The sequence below is a fragment of the Hemitrygon akajei genome, chromosome 8 (genome assembly GCF_048418815.1).
Source record: "Hemitrygon akajei chromosome 8, sHemAka1.3, whole genome shotgun sequence".
Taxonomy (NCBI): domain Eukaryota; kingdom Metazoa; phylum Chordata; class Chondrichthyes; order Myliobatiformes; family Dasyatidae; genus Hemitrygon; species Hemitrygon akajei.
The window spans coordinates 138,314,819-138,337,840 of record NC_133131.1 but is presented as its reverse complement, the minus strand read 5'-3'; the positions used below and the strand labels follow the sequence as shown (position 1 = coordinate 138,337,840).

At 37.6% G+C, this 23,022-nt stretch overlaps 1 protein-coding gene across 1 annotated transcript in view; it reads right to left on the bottom strand.

The window, feature by feature from the left end:
- rab18a (RAB18A, member RAS oncogene family) overlaps positions 1–23,022 on the bottom strand; it is a 49,706-nt gene that overhangs the window by 7,628 nt on the left and 19,056 nt on the right. The window contains exons 4-5 of the mRNA XM_073054724.1: positions 5,798–5,870; positions 5,559–5,677 (exon numbers count right to left, since the gene is read on the bottom strand). Of these exons, the coding sequence (XP_072910825.1) occupies positions 5,559–5,677; positions 5,798–5,870 (192 nt within the window). The remainder of the gene's footprint in view (positions 1–5,558; positions 5,678–5,797; positions 5,871–23,022) is intronic.

The window sequence follows — 23,022 nt, the reverse complement described above, 5'->3', positions numbered from 1 at the left end:
GGAGGAGATTTTAATTGCTGTTTAAATCCTTCAATGGATAGATCTAAGTCTAATCAGGCACTTCCGAATAAATCTGCGACCTCTATTAATTCCTTTATGCTTGATTTTGGAATTTCAGAAATCTGGAGGTTTCTACATCCAAAGGAAAAAGAGCTTTCATTCTTTTCTCATGTTTATCATAGTTATTCTAGAATTGACTACTTTTTTATTGACTCTTGTCTAATTCCCTCTGTTACTGACTGTAATTATGATTCCATTGTCATTTCTGACCATGCGCCACTGAAACTTTCTATTAAACTAATGGATACGCCTCCAGTTTTGGACAATGGCAATTTAATTCTGTATTATTACATAACTCCATCTTTGTGAATTTCATTAAGGAACAGAATGATTTTTTCTTTTCAACAAATTCTACAGATGAAATTTCCAGCGGGGTAATACGAGACACTTTTAAAGCACACATCGTGGACAGACTATCTCATATTCTACTGGACTGAAAAATCGATTTAATAAAGAGATTTGTATGTTGGTTGATAAGATTAAAGTAATTGACAAGATATACTTTATTGCTTCTAGTCAGGAGCTTTATAAAAAAAAGGGTCGAACTTCAAATGGAGCATAGTTTACTTTTAACATCCTCGATTGAAAATCAATTAAGTCTAGGAGTCAATTTTATATACATGGTGATAAATCTAGTAAACTATTGGCTAGTCATAGAAATCTGCTTCGGTTAAACGTCAAATTATTAAAATTCATAAACGAGATGGAACTCTGACGGTTGATCATGATAAGATAAACAAATCTTTTCAAGAATTTTATACTTCCTTATATCAATCAGAATCTCCTGATGACCCCACTACAATGCATGAATTCTTAAGGAAATTGAAAATTCTGAAATTATCACCTAATGAGCATTTAGTATTAGATGCTCCTATTACAGAACAAGAAGTAAAAGATGCTATTTCTTTAATGAATTCAGGTAAAGCACCTGGCCCAGATGGTTATACAGTAGAATTTTAAAAATCCTTTTCTACTATACTTTCTCAGTGGCTATATAAAATCTTTAAGGATGCACTATTTATAGGTAAATTACCACAATCTTTTTATGGTGCCTCTATTTCCTTAATTCTTAAAAAAGATAAAAATCCAACTGAATGTGCATCATATAGGCCTATATCTTTATTGAATGTAGATTCTAAGATCTTTTCGAAAATAGTGGCAACTAGATTGGAGAATGTATTGCCTTGAATTATTTTGGTTGATCAGACTGGATTTTTTAAAAGCTGCTATTCATCCTTTAATATCAGGAGATTAATGAATATTGTTTATACTCCCTCAGTTAGAACTCCAGAATGTGTTATCTCATTGGATGCCGAGAAAGCGTTCGATAGAGTTGAATGGCCATACTTATTTAGTACGCTTGAGAAATTTAATTTTAGCCCGCAATTTATATCTTGGGTTAAATTGATATATTATGCCCCTATGGCTTCGGTACTTACCAATACTATAAGATCTTTTTTTCCCAGTTGTTTCGGGGCACTAGGCAAGATTGTCCTCTTAGCCCATTGTTATTTGATGTTGCCCTGAACCATTAGCTATTGCTATTCATGACTTGCCTTCTATATTTGGCATTTCTTGCGGAAATATGATACACAAGTTATCATTATATGCAGACGATTTGTTATTATATATTTCGAATCCTGAGAAATCCATTCCTACTGTCATATCTTTGCTCGCTCAGTTTAGTAACTTTTCTGGTTATGAACTGAATCTTAAAAAGAATGAACTTTTCCCTTTAAATATGCAAGTTTCAATTTATAGACGTTTACCATTCAGATTGGTTGTGGATTATTTTACTTATCTAGGTGTTAAGACTACTAAAAAACATAATGATTTATTTAACATCAATTTTTTATCTTTAATAGACCAGGTTAAACAATCGCTTACTAAACGGTCCTTACTGTCTACATCATTGATTGGTCAAATCAATGCTATTAAAATGATTATCTTACCTAAATATCTTTTCCAAGCTGTACCAATCTTTATTCCTAAATCCTTTTCTGATACTATTGATTCTAAAATTTCATCATATATATAAAAAAAATCCTAGGCTAAGTAAAAAATATTTGCAGAAATCCAAAAAGAAAGGTGGCCTGGCACTGCTGAATTTAAGATTTTATTATTGGGCAATTAATATTCAATATTTAATATTTTGGACACGTGGATATTAATGTCAGTCCACAATGGGTTAATCTTGAATGTAATTCTGCACAAGGATTTTCACTGACTTCTATCTTAGGGACCTCACTTCCCTTAGTTTTTTGCTCAATTGAATAAACAAATGGTTAATCCAATAATTAAACATACATTTCAAATATGGTTTCAGTTTCATAAATTTTTTGGCTTGAATAAATTTTATCAAGTGATGTCCTATTATATCTAATTTTTTCTTTCAACCCTCTCTCATGGATCAAGCCTTTTTGGTTTGGAAAACAAAGGGTATAATATGCTTTCATGATTTATTTTTGGATTAACTGTTTCATGTCTTTTGAACAGTTGTCTAATAAATATAATTTGCCCAGATCCCTTTTTTTTTTTAGATACTTACAGATCAGAGATTTTTTTAAAATACGATGTTACCTACTTTTCCGATTTCATATCCAACTGATATGGAAAAATTTTTAGGCTTAAACCCTTATCAAAAGGGTTTAATATCAATAATTTATGATATGATTATGAATATACAGCCAGATATATCTGCTAAAATTAAAAATGTATGGGAGAAGAAACTACAACTTTCTTTACCTTTAGGGAAATGGGAATTTTTTTTTCAATTATTTAATTTTTCTATTTGTGCTAGACATATGTTGATCCAATTTAAAGTGGTACATAGGGCTCGTATGTCTAAAGATTAATTAGATAATTTTTACTCACATATAAATCTGATTTGTGATAGATGTCACTCTGAGGTAGCCTATGTTTTGATTTTGCCCTCTTTTGGAAATATTTTGGAAAGATATTTTTGATACATTCTCTACAGTTTTGCACATTGATTTAACCTCACCCTATTACTGCAATTTTTGGTTTACCAATGATTGATCTGCCCTCTGCAGCTCGGCAGATGATTGCATTTACTACTTTAATGGCTAGAAGATCTATTTTATTGAATTGGAAAGAGAAAAATCCTCCTACTACATCTCAATGGTTTTCTCAAACCTTATCCTGTTTAAATTTAGAAAAAATTAGAAGTGGTACCTTTGATTCCTCAGTTAAATCTGAAGAAACTTGGAGGCCTTTTATTCAATACTTTCACAGAAATGTAATCTGACTTTTTCCGATTCCTTTATATTATTCATTAATTTGAGTAGAGGAGCGGAGTTGATGACACTAATAATTTTTTTTGATGTAATAGAATAGCCCAGCTTGCTTTTTTTAAAGTTTAGGTTTAGTTGTGTTTAGTTTAGTTTATTTTGTTTTTGATTTTTCAATTTGGATATTTTTTCCATCTTTTTTTTCTTGTATCTTGTTTATATCAAGGGTTTGGGAGGTCTATTATATGGTGTTACCTATAGTTTTTACTCATGTGTTAATTGCCAACAATGTAATCTCACTTCCTTTGTACTACTATGACCATTATGTATCTGTTTTTGAAAAATTTAATAAAAAAATTGAAAACGAAAGAGAAGCTTTGATCTTGTGGATAGCCAGAGGTGTTTTCTCAGGGCTGAAATGGCTAACCTGAGGGGACAGAGTTTTAAGGTGCTTGGAAGTAGGTATATGGAATGCACTGCCAACGACGGTGTTAGTGGCAGATACAACAGGGTCTTTTAAGTGACTCTTAGATAGGTACATGGAGCTTAGAAAAATAGAGGGATATGCGGTAGGGAAACACTAGGCAACTTCTAGGATAGGTTACATGGTTGGTACCACATTTTGGGCTGAAGGGCCTCTAATGCGCTGTAGCTTTCAATGTTCTATGTTTTATTTCAGAAAACAGCAAAACAATAGCAGGGGAAAATCAGTATCAGAAATTAATACAACAGCAAGGTGATCCCTGAGTGGTTTTGGCTGTTTCACTTACCTAACAATAAAAGACATGAAATCTAAGACAATGGTTAAAGAGGTCTTAATGTATAAAGATATGCAACAAACCACAGAAAATCAACTTGGTTTATCTGGACACGAAAATCTCTCTTATTTACTGACAGCCAGTTCACTAGCAAAATGTGGTATTCTTTCATACACACAGATTACACTCTATAATGTACTGTGCACCATCTAGTGGTCCTGGCTTACAGTGTACTGGTAAAAGCACAATATGGGCAGATGGTTGCCTTGAAACAAATGAGAATTAAATTAAAATTCTACTTTTGATCCAATTTAAATACAAGTTCACTACACTAAAGGCTAACCAACTGCCAAATGAGAACATTAGAACAAGGAACTACAAGAAATATATTCCAGTTCTACAATGGAAAGGGTACTTGAGGTAAAAAGAATATTGGAAATACTCAGCAGATTAGGGGATAACTTGAGGAAGCCCACAATTTCAGCATATGATCTTTTATCAGAACTGATGACTTTTCATTGTTATGAAAGCCAATCAGCTTGAAATAGAGAGATAAAATAACAAATCGCTTAATTTTATATAGTGTTGTGGATTTTTTAAAAAGTGTACCATTATTAATCTCTTTAAAAACATATGTTTTGAGAAATGAAAGAATATAGTTTAAAGTAATCTTTTACATGTGTTACTATCAGTTATTAATCAAGCAATTAAATACTCAGGTTCCAATAATTAGCATAAACAACAATAGGGTTGGATGGAGTGCTGAACTCTGACCTGCCACAGTTGCACAGTAGCCTCACTACTGCAGTTTTCCCAGCAGCTGAGCCTGAATCTAGGGGGAAAAGAAGTCTACTGACTGCAGAATATCTACATCATTACTGCACCACATCCATTCTCCTCTCCTCTAGTTGGACTGTAATATGGAGCTAGATCAGGAACAGAACCAAAATTCACAGTCCTGGTAAAGAGTGGGAGTGTAGGCAATGGCACAGTGAGCATCTCCCACATCTTTGACTTGCTGGTGTTTAACTGGTGTGGACTTCAATAGGAACATTCTTCAGATTGCCATTGTTCCTCATTACCATTCAAGTCACTGCCTGTTATATTTACTGGCTCTGTATATATTCACGCCAAACTCTTAGTCATCTCCCTCACTTAAAAAGATATTATTACTCTTCAGCAGGAATTATAATTAAGCTGCTAGATAATAAAGTGCAGTGTTCAATGCTTGGATGAAGGAAAATGAGTTGGAATTGGTAGAATAAAAGAACCTGAAAAAATGTAGGACTGAATAATGTTACACAAATATAGATGGGTAAGTCCACAGATGGCAAGGTAATTAAATCTCATCATTTGAGATAACATGATCAAAGCCTTCTCTGTCGGATTGTTCAAAAATTTTAATCTTCAATTACGATCATTGAGTTAATTTAATTACAGATTTACCAACAGATTAATTGGAAGTATACAACTTTGTTATATGACTTACTTTATCAATTTTGTTTCCAACTAACATTTTCACGATATCATTCCTTGTGCAATATGTCTCCAATTCATTCAACCAATTTTCTAGTCTTATAAAGGTCTCTCTTCTTGTCACATCATACACTGAAATGAAAAATAAACAAGTTTTCCAAACTTACAGATCCAGTTAAGATTGAAGACAAAAAATTTTAAGTCATAAAACATGGATTGGATTTTAGGTAGCACAAATAATTTTATCCATACCCAGGATAACGCCTTGTGCGCCACGATAATAGCTAGGAGTCAAAGTCCTGAACCGCTCCTGTCCAGCAGTATCCTGAAAGTAATGAACAATGACATTTATTCTGAGAATTCTGAATGAGTGTACATGGAGAATAATAATTGTATTTACTACTTAGCTATCTATATATTCATTTTCAAGGTTTATATTGTTGCCATTTTTTAATACTATACGAACTTCGGTTTATAGCTGAATTTCTGGAAAAAAATGCCATTCATCGGTCTTAGCTACCTAAAATTTTCTTTTAATGCAGAGAACACAAGATTTTATCTTTATATTAAATTGAATTTGACGACATACGAAACAGGAGTAAACCATTCAACTCTTCAAGTCTGTTCCACCATTCATTATTATCCTGGCTATTCTTTCAGCTCTGCACCAATTTATAGCACTTCTCCCATAGCTCTTGATTCCCTTAAAATGTTAAAACATCTTTGGAATTTTGAACTAAATATCTAAACATTTGTAGCCTCAGGGGTTCACCCACTGTGTCCTCCCACCAAGTGAAGAAATTTCTACTAACAATCCTCAACAGCCAATGTCGTTTTGTGCCCCCATTCCTAGGCTCCTCCGGTGGGAAACATCTTCCCTGCATCTGGCCTTTAAGAATTTTGGATATTTCAATGAGATCACTCTTCTAAATTCAAGTGAATAGTGATAGTCCATTAAGTCTTAACTCATTAATGCTAGCAAATGCTTGTTATGCTTCCTCAATGTCAAACACATCTCTTCTTAGGTAGTGTGACTAAAGGCTACATGAACTCCATCTGGAGTTCTTCAAAATGGCGAATTACACATTATTTGAAAAATTAGTTCTTGTAAATAGACAACTTTACCAGTTAGTCCATTGCAGATTTTTTTTTGCCTGCTGCATTTAAATGTTTTGATTTCTTTAAACTTGTGATCTCATTACTTGAAAGCATTTCTTGCCATAGTTGAGAACTTGTCCTTGTTAATCAGATTCATCAAGTAAATTTTAAGAACTTTCTTGTAAGGAATGCTGATTTTAAGTGTTTACATGCATAACAGGCATTTTACTTAGAAAGTATTTATAAGCATCTGAGAATAATCTTGAAAAACTGTTTAGCAAATCATCCCTGCATTCAGAGTGTAAGCTAGATAGGGAAAAAAAAAATCACAATGCCATTACAATGTGGAAAGTTCTGATAAGCAAGGTTAGATTAAGTACGGAGGTGTGCCTTGAAATAAATTGATTATGCATGCTTCACAAAGTGAAGACCTTCTCACTTAACTATAAAATCCACTATCATGAAACCTAATGGTTTCCATTGGTCACAGCAAACAGCATGAAGATTTCTGATCAGCGACAGGAGCAATAAATCTCAAAACTTGAGCTGCAAGCGCCCCCCTATGGCTAATAGTGAGTAACAGTGTAAGTCAATGGATATTGTGGACAAAAGCAAGCCAAAAACAGAATCAATAACTTAACCTCACCCAAACAGCCAATGACATTATAAATATGCCCTAATAGAAGTTCCAAACTTATTTTTACTATATGAATTGCAATGGTAAAGATGGCATTGAGAAGGAAAATGGTCCAAAAGTTTATTAGAAGTAACTGGAGTGATGTGCAATTTTACTTGCAAGAACAAAAAGCCTTTAAACCTAGGGATGGATAGAAATGACATCTACAGACTCCCTACAATACTGAGAATAAAGGAATCCTAACAGTAATATATGTGGTTCCAGAATATGAAAAAAGATTTTAAAATATTAAGACAGACTTAGTGGCAAGGAAATCATTACAGCTAAGCTATTACATGTGATCATAATTCCAACCAGTCCCTAAGATTAAAGTGGAATTCAGCAACTTTATCCAGATTTTAAAATAGTCAAAGGAAATAAATATATGTGCAAAGATAAATAATAAAACAAATCACATTCTAAATCCAGAGCTGCAAAAAAACTACTTCCTTTGATGTGCCTTGGATCTATCCAGGTGTATCAATTTTACAGAAAGAAGTAGGGAACACCTTGTCAAAAGGTTCATAGGCGGGGGGTGTATATATATGGTTATATGGTGGGGGAAGAAAAATGTAAAGTAATTTTTGTTGTATGAAGTATTGTTATGACACAGCACTCCCTGTAAAAGTGACAGTAGAATTAAGTTATTTTAAAAGGCAAATGGATAGGCACTTAAAATAATCTGAAATAGCCTTTTTGCATGTCATAACTGCATGATTCATACAATTAATTTTGCCAGTCAAATTTCTCATAATCAAATATTTAGCAATGATGACCTTTGACACAAGATAATGGCTTCAATTATATCATTATATTCTGTACTTTGGCTGGGCAAGTTTCTTATCTAAAACAAATCATTGAGTTGATTTATCTAATTCAGAATTGCCCTAGCTCCAAGATAATCTAAATTTCTTAAATGAGCCAAAAAATTACATCAGAATGTTCTTACATTTTTGGTGATCTCCTATTTTTAGTTTTCTGCACAGCAGGAAAACCCTGATGACCTCAATGCAGATCCACCAATAGTTCTGTAGATTTGCATCTGGGCTTATAATTGATCTTAATTTGGAGGCATTTCAGCGCTATAAATTAAATACCATGTTCACTTTAAAAATCTTGCCTGCTCAGGAATCATATATTTGATAATGGATAGCAATCAGTGAATGTTCAGTGTGGATCAGTTTTGATGACATCAGAATTCCCTTTTATTTGATATACCCAAACCCCACGTAATGCTACCCTGCATAGAGCTGATTTGTTACGATGCAGCTATTCAATTCATTAATGACATTTTTTGAAATGGCAAAAATTCATTCCAAGTGGTAATGAAAACTTCTCAAGAGCAGACGCTATTACGGTAAACATTCTATTAGCCAATGAAAGTGCTTTACATAGGCTCTGAGCCACTCACAGCCAATCATGAATTAGTTCACATTCTGCCTCCCTTGAGTGTGTAAACATTCTTGCACACTTGCCGATTTATTCCTATTTTTCCCCACCCATAATGTCTGGAAAATGACCTGCAACTTCCAGTGAAGGTAGCTCATGTAAGACATCTAGGAAAAGCATTAACATGGATGTGAAACTGCAAGTGATACGGCAATTGGAAGCTGGTGAGTGGAGTGTGGAAGAAGCAATGGCCAGAAGCACGCAACGACATTCTAGGATTTCAGGCAGAACCAGTCATCCAAAACATCATAGAACTGGTCAATGAAGCAGGATTAGCAGATGTTAAAGATGGTGATGTTGAAGAGTTATTGCATTCTCATGGGTGAGAGCCTAAATAACGAAATAATGAAGAGCTTTGAGAATTGGCAGAGCAACACCTCCTGGGTGAATCTGAGGGCATGGATGGAGAAGAGGAAACACCTGCAACAAACCTGACCACAAATTTCCTCAGCACAAGCATCACCACGATCACACAAATCATGGACCAGTGCATGGATAATTATCCTTACTGGGAATGAAGCAATAAAGTTGTCTGAACATGATTTCCTGCTACCAATAACTGCTTGGTCCCACAGCCTGGTTCCTCCTCTAACCACCACTCATTTCCCTCCACTGCTGCTGCTCCATTTATATATATATAAAATAATATATCATATATCTCGGGTTTGATAGTTTTTCAAGCACACATTCCATTTACATAATGTTATAATGACCCTGCATAGCATTGATTTACATAGCACTCCACTTCCAAGGAACGCATCCTCAGCGTTAAATGGTGTCTGAATGTATTTTAAAAATCCCATGAAGCAAAGTAGTAATTTAATTGGGACTCAATCTCATAATCGCCATTTAAACAGCCTCCATGTCCTTAAAATCAAAATAAATGTTGTCACTTCATAAAGACATTCTCGCAGTTTCATACTTGTGCTTCAATAACCTCCAGTATCTGTAAAATAACTTTTCATCAAAGCAGAATTTAACTTAATGCTCAATCACAAAGCTACAATTATTTTACAAGAGTGGATAACAGAATCGCTCCTGATAGATCAGACAACTCTTCTTCTGCTCTTTTTATGTATTTGATTTTGTGGTGCTGTTGTTATTCAGTTGCATTACTGAGACTGGAAAATTTAATCCATATTTTGATGGAAGTAGCAAAAAATACTATTTTTATTGTAATGGTATTAAGTGGAAAAAAAACAGAAAACATTTCTAACCACATTAATGATAAGAGTGACAAGAAGCATGAATGGCAGGGATGCTTCACTACCAGATGAACTCAACGCCTTCTATGCACGCTTTGAAAGGAAGAACACAACTATAGCTGTGAAGATCCCTGCTGCACCTAATGACCCTGTGACCTCTGTCCCAAAGGCCAATGTTAGACTGTCTTTAAAGAGAGTGAACCCTCGCAAGGCGGAAGGTCATGATGGAGTAACTGGTAAGGCTCTGAAAACCTGTGCCAACCAACTATCGGGAGTATTCAAGGACATTTTCAACCTCTCACTGCTTTGGGCAGAAGTTCCCACTTGTTTCAAAAAGGCAACAATTATACCAGTGCCCAAGAAGAATAATGTGGGCTGCCTTAATGACTATCACCTGGTAGCACTCACATTGACAGTGATGAAAAGCTTTGACATGACTCAGCAAGGACTTGGACCCATTGCAATTTGCCTATTGCCACAAAAGGTCATTGGGAGACGCAATCTCAATGGCTCTCCACATGGCTAAATTTAGACCAACTGGACAACACAAACACCTACATCAGGATGCTGTTCATCGACTCTAGCTTAGCATTTAATACCATAGTTCCCACAATCCTGATTGAGAAGTTGCAGAACCTGGGCCCCTGTATCTCCCTCTGCAATTGGATCCTCGACTTCCTAACCGGAAGACCACAATCTGTGCGGATTGGTGATAACACATCCTCCTCGCTGACGATCAACACTCAGGTACCCCAGAGGAATGTGCTTAGCCTGCTGCTCTATTCTCTCTATACACATGCCTTAACAACAGTAGAATTAAACAATCAATAAGTGATTAAACATAGCTTCAATGATTATAATTATTTCCTTACCTTCAGCTTTATTAAGTGTAAACAGGTAACTTTTCTTATTGATATCTTTGTGTTTGAAATGTATGTGCTAAACTGAGACTACAGCCTGCAACTAACGGGCTCCTGAATCCACTGTGACTGGCTTTGTGGCTGTGGACTCACTTTTATGAAATTCAATTAGGAATGTTATTTGCTTATTTTTATTGTTTGTACGATTTGTCTTTTTTCTGCACATTGGGTGTTCGACGGTCTCCTTTTTAAATTGGTTCTCTTGCTTTTGTGGGTGTCTGTAAGGAGACAATCTCAAGGTTGTATATATTATAAATGTACTTTGATCTTTGATTTTGAGCCTTCAAACATTGTGGTACTGTCGAGTGTCAGGTAAAGAAGGTTTGTCTGGTGATGAATGAAGGCCTTCCACATCTACCAGCGTGAGTTTTCAGTGGCTTAGTCACAATCAGAACAGGGTTCACCACTGCTTGTCAAATAGCTTCAGAATTTTGGTGTTTTCCTGAGAGATCCAAACTTGCTGCCTTTCATGAGGAGAAATATTGATAGGTGTCTGGTGAACTATCGGCATTTGCCAGCTGTTCATTAAAAATAAATTCAACAATTTGGTGTTGTGCATTGGCGTAGGTGGCGTTGTGGATAATGAAGTAGGTTTTCTAAGTTTGCAGAGAGATTTAGGCCAGTTAGAAGAATGGGCTGAACGATGGCAGATGGAGTTTAATGCTGATAAGTGTGAGGTGCTACATTTTGGTAGGAATAATACAAATAGGACATACATGGTAAATTAAGTCAAGTCAACTTTTATTGTCATTTCGACCATAACTGCTGGTACAGTGCATAGTAAAAATGAGACAACGTTTTTCAGGATCACGGTGTTACATGACACAGTACAAAAAACTAGACTGAACTACGTAATAAAAAAAGAGAAAGCTACACTAGACTACAGACCTACACTGGACTGCATAAAGTGCACAAAAACAGTGCAGGCATTACAATAAACAATAAACAGGACAGTAGGGCAAGGTGTCAGTCCAGGCTTCGGGTATTGAGGAGTCTGATAGCTTGGGGGAAGAAACTGTTATATAGTCTGGTCGTGAGAGCCCGAATGCTTCGGAGCCTTTTCCCAGACAGTAGGGCAAATGGTAGGGCATTGAAGAATGCAGTAGAACAGAGTGATCTAGGAATAATGGTGTATAGTTCCCCGAAGGTGGAATCTCATGTGGATAGGGTGGTGAAGAAAGCTTTTGGTATGTTGGCCTTTATAAATCAGAGCATTGAGTATAGGAGTTGGGATGTAATGTTAAAATTGTACAAGGCATTGGTAAGGCCGAATTTGGAGTATTGTGTACAGTTCTCATCACTGAATTATAGGAAAGATGTCAACAAAATAGAGAGAGTACAGAGAAGATTTACTAGAATGTTACCTGGGTTTCAGCACCTAAGTTGTAGGGAAAGGTTGAGCAAGTTAGGTCTTTATTCTTTGGAGCATGGAAGGTTGAGGTGGGGGACACCTGATAGAGGTATCTAAAATTATGAGGGGAATAGATAGAGTTGATGTGGATAGGCTTTTTCCATTGAGAGTAGGGGAGATTCAAACTAGAGGACATGAGTTGAGAGTTAGGGGGCAAAAGTTTAAGGGTAACACGAGAGGGAATTTCTTTACTCAGAGAGTGGTAGCTGCGTGGAATGAGCTTCCGGTAGAAGTGGTAGAGGCAGGTTCGGTGTTGTCATTTAAAGTAAAATTGAATAGGTGTATGGACAGCAAAGGAATGGAGGGTTATGGGCTGAGTGTGGGTCAGTGGGATTAGGTGAGAGTCAGCGTTCGGCACGGACTAGAAGGGCCGAGATGGCCTGTTTCCGTGCTGTAACTGTTATATGGTTATATATGTTTGAGTCAGGATTTTCTATAATTTAGGAGGAGCCTGCATGCAATACAAACAAAATTTAAAATAAAGTTTGTGTTTTCTATACTTTAGACATGAAATTTAATTAAAAAATAACATGCACTTCACTTGAAGTACTATAAAACCACAAATAAAACCACTAGCTTTGCCAGCAGCTGGTGGAGATCTTCAGATATCTTTAAAGAGGCTAAATATATGAGATAAGCTAACAAGTTTCTGAATACAAAATACACAAGCAGTTATTAAGAGATTTGCACAAGTAATATAGAATACTAGACTTGAAATATACTGTAACCATATGATCTAAAAGATTTATACTTACTGCTGCGCTAAAAATTCATACTGCAGCTGATGGAGCAACAATCTTTTACATTTATGGCGTACATTCAGTGTTTACAGATGTGAATTATTATTGCTGATTGTGACCTCTCAGCAACTGCTTGTTGGAATTACTCAAATGATTTTGTACGGATTTGTCAAACTCAATTAAAGACATCAGGGAAAGCTCGACACAAGAAAAAGTTACATCTCTTGCCAAAAAGACTAAAATGGCATGAATTATAGAAAATGGTTGTTCCAGTAGATTAAGTTTAGAATTTTGTTTACGTACACAAGTAATTTCAAGCTTCACAACATACCACATCAAGCATTTAAACTCTTTACAGTTAAGTATGTAAAATTCATGTCTAGAGTAAATTGATCCCAACGTAAAAGGTGAAGTACTGTATTAGTGACAATGGAACAATTTTCCCCAAATAGCGAAAAGGGAAAATTGGCAGAAAGGAAAACCTATCATGCTTTCTCATGCAGAGTCAGCCATAGCTTAATTCAACAAACATTTGAATGATTTTCTGTGATTTATATACAAACAAAAATATTTATTTGGAGTGGGGGAAATTAGCAAAGCAAAGGTAAACACACAAAATGGAGCCTCAGCATGTTAGGTAGCATGCCTGGAGTTGACACTTTGGATTGAGGTAGTCTGAGTTCCTCCAGCATTTTGTGTTTGTTGCTCTAGATTTCCAGCATCTGCAAAATCTTATGTCACAGTAAAGACAAAAATACAAAGCAGGGGATAACCATTTTTAGCAAATGTTGAAAACAAAGACCTATAATTCACTGTAAAAGTGATACAAATGATGATTATCACAAGCTGGACGTTTGTGCTCCCTTTATTATAGTGATGTGTCATATTATTATTGTAACCTTCCAAGACTATGCAACAATGAATGAGTCAAAAGGTCATCAAGATCTGAACAGATCCATCCACCAGAATTTCTTGCAGTCACTTAGCAAAACTAGCTTTGTGTTTGAAATGTGGCAATTTGCTTAAGCTATTGCTGATGTTGATGCTTCCATAAGTGATTAAAAGCAACTTTAAATTGTCCACATTTGCTGATATTTAATCATAATCCTGAAAGTAAGAAAGATATTTCAAACTGGACAAAGTCATAAAATGAATGCAGTTAACTTATGCTTCTAATTGTACTTGGTGAATTATACTAAGATTGCCAATATATTAGTGATCCATTTAAATGCATGCAAGTTTCTTAATCAAACAATGTTAAGTTATAAACACAAGAAAGTCTGCAGATGCTGGAAACCTAAAGTAACACACACAAAATGCTGGAGGAATTCAGTAGGTCAGGGAGCATCCATGGAAATAAAGAAACAGTTAATGTTTCAGGCAGAGACCTTTCTTCAGGACTGGAAAGGAAGGGGGAAGATGCCAGAATAAAAAGATGGGGGCAGATGACTAGAAGGTGATAGGCGAGGCCTGGTGGGTAGGGAAGGTAAAGGGTTGGAGAGGAAGGAATCTGATAGGAGAGGAGAGTGGACCATAGGAGAAAGGGAAGGAGGAGGGGACTCAGGGGGAGGTGATAGGCAGACAAGAAGAGGTAAGAGGCCAGAGTGGGGCATGGAAGAGGAGAGGAAGAGGAAGGAACTATTTTTATATACCGGAAGGAGAAATTGATATTCATGCTATCAGGTTAGAGGCTACCCAGATGAAATATAAGCAGCTGCTCCTCCACTGAGAGTGAACTCACCTTGGCACAAGAGGCCATGGACCAACATGTCAGAATGGGAATAGGAATTAAAATGTTTGGCTACCAGGAATTTCTGCTTTTGGCAGATGGTGTGGAGATGGTCAACGGAGTAGTGTCCCAATCTAGTATGGGTCTCATCAATGTAGAGGAGGCGCATCAGGAGCAGTGGACACAATAGATGACCCCAGGAGATTTGGACGTGAAATGTTGCCTCACCTTGAAATACTGTCTGGGGGCCTGACTGTAGGTGAGAGAGGAGGTGAATGGGCAGGTGTAGCACTTGGGCCACCTTCAGGGATAAATGCTGGGAGAAATTAATGGGGAGGAGTGAATGGACAGAGGAATTTCAGAGGGAGCGATCCTGTGGATGGGTGGGGGAGGCGGCACAGGAGTGAAGGTAAAGATATGTTTGGTGGTAGGATCAAATTTAGTTATAAATAATTATTTTCTAGAATTTCTCAGATCTCAATACTTTGAATTTGATTTACAGCAATGAATTTATGGATTTTATTTTACAGATTTAATTTTATGTGGATTATTTTTATTTACTCACTTCGTGTTGGTTCAGAGAAAGAAGGGATATGAGGCTGAAGTGAATAAATTGAATTAAGGATAGATCATCCATAATCTAATTCAATGACTACACAGACTCACAGAGCTGAATGGCATTATAGTTTTTATAATTGGTAGTTGTAATTTTCTGAGTCATACCAACATGTTTGAAGAGATAAAAGCCTTCAAGCATACAACTTAATTTCAAGAAATAGACTGCAAATTCTCATGCACAACTGGATGTCATTATAAAAATATCACCTGTACTATTAATACGTCGCTATGGAACTATGCTTGTCTCGTGCATTTAGATCAGTGCTGTTTAATTGCCCTTAAGCAGCAAATCAAACTTTCCCAAATATAAAGAGTATTGCCATTGCCAGGTGCAAAAATAAGTCATGACCTTTTAGAAAAAGATATGTAACCTTCACACAACAGATCTATCTCATTGATGTATGCTAGAAACTCTGAAGAGTGGATAATCTTTCCTCCTCTGGGAAGAGTATCAGCTGATGAGATTCTAAATTATCTGCGCAGAAAGCCAATCACATTGACAGCATTTATAGTCAAAAGTAATTTTCTTGGCTTTGGCCGACATGCCTGCAAGAAATACTAATTGCATTCTCAATACCCCACTTGCTCATTTACAAACCAGCAAAATGGCATTTAATACAGCTAGGTACTTTCCGTCTATATACAAGTACAATGAAATAATACAAGTCACACACTATTCATGCATCTGAATCAATCATACCTTTGCCATAGCTTGCTCACTGTCCTCAAGATGTTTAATGTACAATTGGATCAATTGTGTGATCAGATCACAATGCCCTTTACCCTATTCAGGGATGTTCTGCCAGACAGCTTAAGTCATACTTCAACAGCTCCCCTTTGGATAACAGCATTCTTGTTTCACATTACAAATCAAATTGCCATGTTCTTGGAAAACAACCATTAGGAGGGAATTTTGCCAATTCTCCTATGAATAGTGGCCAAGGCAGTTATTGGAGGCAATATTACATCTACAGAAAGAAATTAAATGTCTTGGCCTCACAAAACAAAAATCTGGAGGACTAAACCAGCTGGAGTCATCAAGAGTTCATATTACTTAATTACAGGCTTGAATAGAGGATGATCGGCTGATCATACAGGTCTGTCATTTAGTTCACAAATACTAATTATGAGCAAACAGTCTAAGCAAAACACTTTTTGGCACATTAACTGTGGAAAAAAGATCTAGTGGGACTACTTCACTGATACACTGTTAGGATAATCAGGCTACTACAGAATCCAAGGCAATCTCTATGGAATTTTAGTAATTCAATTGTATTTTAGCCTAATCTGTATCATGTGCTACTATAGCCATAAATTATTACTTTTAATTAAATTGGAAGTCACCAAAAGATACATGTTGAATAGTATTCTCTCACTGGACAACCTCCAATAGACATAATGCAGACAGGGAAAGCCCCTAGTCCAGATCTATTCCCCAGGGTCTATGATAAATATTTGCTCCTGAACTGGCTCAGTTACTTACATGTGGTGATCCAAAATAGCAGCACTAACAATACTTGATCTTAGTTGGACTAGCAAAAGAATTACCTCCTAAATCCATGAAACACCTCCAAAAAAGGTGCTAAATACCAGTAAAAAATAAAGCTCATTCTTAGTGACTTGTTTTATTGCTGAAGGTAAGAATAGGAAAAGAACATTGCAAATTAAAGCAAAAAAAGACACTAAAGAAAAAGCAAAAATTGGAACACTGAGGGTTAAAAGGAGCAAGTAAAAGCAATAAATAAAACATAATTCTACTAAATTAGTGCAGACCTGTTTTGTGAAATGCACAGAAATTAAACTTGATGGAAACTTTTAACCACATTAGTTTATCAAGAACGGTTAAACAACTATTGTAGGTACTGAGTTCAGCAAGTCTTAAATTACACAACTTGGCTGTTGTTATTTTTTCACTATTTATTCACAATCTGCAAAGCAAGTATTTAACGTCCGTTCCCAATTGCCTTTAGAACGGTGAGGATGAGCCTCTGGTTTGAGGCACTGAAATGAGCTTAAACCACTGGAGTCTGCAGCAAAATTGTTCTCAACTTTTCATCAGTTTCAATCTAACACTACAGTGCAAAACAATAATTTACTATCAGTTACAATACAAAATAGGTCAAAAGAGGAGGAATAGGGAGGTAATGTTTATGGACCATTCAGAAATCTGATGGTAGAGGGAAAAACTGTTCTGAAAATGTTGATTGTGGGTCTTCAGGCTTCTGTACATCCTCCCTGATGGCAGTAATAACAATAGGGCATGTCCCAGATGGTTAGAGCACACGATGATGGATGCCACCTTCTTGAGGCCGTGCCTTTTGAAAATGTCCACCATGGTGCCCGTGATGGAGCTGACAGAGTCTAAACCCTCTGCAGCCTCTTTCAACACTGTGATTGAACCTCCGTATCAGGCAGTGATTCAGCAGACAGGAACAGTTGTAACAAAGCCCACGTCAACAGGTGCCTCCTGATTACTTGGTAATCAGCTGGCCTCAGCTAGCACCCTACCACAGTCAATGGCTCCCAGTAACATTAATTAGGAGGCCGTGATCATGATAGGATTCACTCTGCAGTTTAAAAGGGAGAAGATAAAATCAGATGTATCAGTAAAGGGGATTACAGAGCCATGAAAGAGGAGCTCACCATAATTGATTGCAAGCGTGCACTAACATGAAAGACGGCAGAACAGCAATCGCTGAAATTTCTGCAGGTAATTCATAAGATACAGACTAAATACATCACAAAGAATGTGTTTTTGTAAAGGAAGGATGTGGCTAACAAGAGAAGCCAACGATGGCAAAAAAGGAAAAAGGGCATATAAAAAGCAAAAATTAGTGGGAAGTTACAGGATTGGGAAACTTAAATACCAACAGAAAGCAACTAAAAAAGCAATAAGGAGTAAAAAGATGAAATATGATGATTAGCTAACCAATAATATTAAAAAGAGCAAACATTTTTCCAGAAATATAAAGAATAAAAGAGAGGCGAGAATAGTTACTAGACCACTGAAAAATGACGATGCTAGGTAGTAATGGGGTACAAAGAAATGGCAGATGAACTTAATAGTGTCACTCCTCACTATGGAAGATACTAACAGTATGTCAGAAATTTGTGAGTGTCAAGGGATAGAGTGGGTGTGGTTGCTATTTTCTAAGGAGAAGGTCCTCGGGAAGCCTAAAGGTCTGAAGGTTAATAAGTCACCTGAATCTGATGGACTACATCCCAGGTTTTTGAAAGATGTAGCTGACAAGATTGGGGTGGCATTAGAAATTATCTGTCAAGATTAGATTCTGGAATGGCTCTGGAGCAGTGGATATCACTCCACTCTTTAAGAAGGGGGAGAGGCAGAAAAAAGGAAATTATATGCCAGTTAGTCTCACCGTTTCACCTCAGTGGTTGGGAATACATTGGAGTCCATCATAAGGATGAGTTTTTGGGGTAATTGGAGACGGATGATAATAGACCAAAGTAAGTGTAGCTTCCATAAGGGGAAATCTTGCCCAACAAATCTGTTGGAATTTTTAAAAGAAATAATAGACAGGATAGACAAAGGAAAGTTAGAGGATGTTGGGTTTTGGATTTTCAGAAGGTATTTGATAAGGTGACACATAAATCAACTTAATAAAACAAGAGCCCATGGTATTACATGAAAGATACTAGCATGGATAGAACAAACACGAGGAAATCTGCAGATGCTGGAAATTCAAACAATACACACAAAATGCTGGTGGAACACAGCAGGCCAGGCAGCATCTATAAGGAGAAGCACTGTCGACGTTTCAGGCTGAGACCCTTCGTCAGGACATGGATAGAAGATTGGTTTACTGGCAGAAGGCAAAGAGTGGAAAAAAGGGGGCATTTTTTGGTTGTCTGCTGATGACTAGTGGTGTTCTGCATGGGTCGGTACTGGGACTGCTTCTTTTCACATTATGTGTTCATGATATGGATAATGGAATTGATGGCTTGTGAGTAAGTTTGCAGATGATTTGAAGATAGGTGGAGGGGCAGACAGTATTGAGGAAGTAAAGAGGTTACAGATAGACTTAGATTAGGAGAACAGGCAAAGAAGTGGCAGATGGAATACACTGTTGCGAATTATGGTCATGCACTTGGCAGAAGAAATAAAGGCATAGATTATTTTCTAAATGGAGAATAAATTCATAAATCAGAGATCAAAGGAATTTTGGAGTCCTCATGCAGGTCCCCTAAAGGTTAACTTGCTGGTTGAGTTGGTGGTAAGGAAGGGAAATGCAATGTCGGTGTTCAGTTCCAGAGGAATATAATATAAAAGCAAGGATGTAATGTTGAGGCTTTCCAAGGCATTGGTCAGACTGTAGCTGGAGTATTATGAGCAGTTTTGTGCCCCTTATCTAAGAAAAGATATGCTGACATTGGAGAGGGTCCAGAGGAAATTCTCAGAAATGATTGTGGGAATGAAAAGGTTAATGCACGAGGAGCGCTTGATGGTTCTGGGCCTGTACTCGCTGGAGTTCAGAAGAATGAGGGAGGATCCCATTGAAACCTTATTGAATATTCAAAGGCCTAAATAGAACACGTAAAAAACAAGATGGATGAACTCAGCAAGTCAGGCAGCATCCGTTGAAATGAGCAGTCAATGTTTCGGGCCGAGACCTTTCATCAGGACTGAAGGAGGAGGGGGCAGGGGCCCTATAAAGAAGGTGGGGGGGAGGGTGGAAGGTGAAAAACCAATCAGAGGAAAGATCAAGGGGTGGGGGAGGGGAAGCAAGGAGGGATAGGCCGGAGAGGTGAATAAGGAATGTAAGGGGAAAGCACTATGGGTAGTAGAAGAAGGCAGAATCATGAGAGAGGTGACAGGCAGCTGGAAGAGGAGGCAGAGTGGAAGTGGGATGGGGGAAGGGAGAGGGAGGGAATTACCGGAAGTTGGAGAATTCGATGTTCATACCAAGGGGCTGGAGACTACCCAGACGGTGTAGGAGGTGTTGCCCCTCCAACCTGAGTTTGGCCTCATCATGGCAGTAGAGGAGGCCATGTATGGACATATCCGAATCGGAATGTGAAGCAGAGTTGAAGTGGGTGGCGTAAGTGCTACACCTGTCCCTACACTTCCTCTCTTACTATTCAGGGCCCCAAACAGTCCTTCCAGGTGAGGCAACACTTCACTTGTGAGTCTGTTGGTGTCATCTATTGCATCCGGTGCTGCCTCCTCTACATCGGTGAGACCCGACGCAGATTGGGGGACCGCTTCGTCGAGCATCTCCATTCCGTCCGCCACAACAGACAAGATCTCCCGGTTGCCACCCACTTCAACTCTGCTTCACATTCCCATTCGGATATGTCCATACATGGCGTCCTCTACTGCCATGATGAGGCCAAACTCAGGTTGGAGGAGCAACACTTTATATACCATCTGGGTAGTCTCCAGCCCCTTGGTCTGAACACCGAATTCTCCAACTTCCGGTAATTCCCTCCCTCTCCCTTCCCCCATCCCACTTCCACTCTGCCTCCTCTTCCAGCTGCCTGTCACCTCTCTCATGATTCTGCCTTCTTCTACTACCCATAGTGCTTTCCCCATACATTCCTTCTTCACCTCTCCTGCCTATCCCCCTTCCTGCTTCCACTCCCCCACCCCATGATCTTTCCTCCGATTGGTTTTCCACCTGGCACCTTCCACCCTTCCCCCACCTTCTTTATAGGGCCCCTGCCCCCTCCTTCTTCAGTCCTGACGAAGGGTCTCTGCCCGAAACGTTGACTGCTCATTTCAACAGATGCTGCCTGACCTGCTGAGTTCATCCAGCTTGTTTGTACGTGTTGATTTGACCACAGCATCTGCAGTGTACATTGTGCTTCCTAAATAGAGCAGATGTGAAGAGGATGTTTCCTATAGTGGGTGAGTCTAGGACCAGAGTGCACAGCCTCAGAACAGAGGGACATCCATTTAAAACAGAGATGAGGAGGAATTTCTTTACACAGAGGGAGGTGAATCTGTGGAATTTAATGCCACGGACAGCTGTGGAGGGTAAATCATTGAGTATATTTAAAGCAGAGGTTGATTGGTTCTTGATTAGTCAAAGGTTATATAGAGAAAGCAGGAGAATGGTGTTGAAAGGGATAATAAATCAGCCATCAAATTGCGGATTTGACTCAATGGGCCAAATGGCCTAATTTGTTATGTCTTATGGTCTTTTAACACTACTGAGAGACAGGGTTATGGAGGGGTGCAGAGGGAATGAGGGCTATGTTGATTCAAATGTACTCTGAACTAATCTAGTAAAGTTTCAAGGAAGTGTTTTCTTCACACTGTAGATTGGCATAAGACACAGAGTACTGTACAAAAAGCAGACAAAGATTAATATGTAGACTGCATGTGTAATGTATTTCAAAAGTATTTCAGATTAACCCTAAAGGCAGAGATGTCAGTCTTAATAAATGTTATTGTAAATAAGTCACAACCGAGTTAGTGTAGCAGCTGGTGCAATTGCTTTACAGTGCCAGTGTTTACTGATTGAGGTTCGATTCCCACTGCTGTCAGCAAGTTGTTGTACATTCTCCCCCGTGATCATGTGTGCTTCCTATAGATGCTCCAGTTTCTTCCCCCATTTCAAAGATGTACAATCAGGGTTAGTGAGTTGCGGGCACGCAATGTTGGTGCCAAAAGCACGGCGACACTTGCAGAATTTTCGGATTGTGTTGGTTGATTATGCAAAATGACCCATATCAGCGTATGTTTCGATGTACATGTGACAAGTAAAGCTAATCTTATCTTCATCTCTTTTAGGTTAAAGGAAATGTATCTATTATTTGTGTATGATGACAAGAGCCAAGTAAAATTGTGAGTGTTATACAATATTGCCCGAGGCAACTACAACAACAACGGATTAAAACTGTTAAAGGGAAATGAGGACACTAATTGTGTGAGCGCTGGAGACTCCCCAGACTGATCCACTATAACTGCTAGGTAATATTGTACATCATTTTAAAAAATAGTGACCGTTAACCAATAGAATTTGAATGTTATTTTAATTTAGTTATGTTTTATATTTAAGCTAAAATGACAGTAACCAAGGTTTGGCTAATCAGTACCAAGTTAACTTTTGCTTATAATTTCACTGTAAACTTAGTTTTAACATTATCTGCTTTTGGCTCAGGACTGACTTGTATCTGTGCAATAATTAAAGTGACAGATTAAGCTACTAAGCATGAGGAATTTCAGAAAACACTGCAGCCGTGCAGTATATGGGAGCACTTTGGACCAGATTCTTTTCTATAATCAAGAGGGAAATGTACTCCTACACGTCCAGTTTGTTTTACCTTGGCTATGTTCTCCACCAAGTTCTTGATGCTATTTATACAAGGAGACTTTGACCAGTGCACCTCTGCTGCCTGGGATCATCACTAAGGGTTCAGCAAAAGGTTCAATATAACTTACAAATAGAAAGAGAGAGGATAGCCTTGCAAATACATCAATGGTCTAATTATCCCCAGAAAACTAAATGAAAGTATGAAAGTTGAGACTTAAGGACAGATGTACCACTCACCAAAAGGAGCAGTGCCAATTAAAATTGTCTCAACAGAAGCAAATTCTTCATCCAGAGGGAAAGTAATGAAAAATAATGAAGCTGCATTAAACTCAAAAGGAACTCCACTTACAA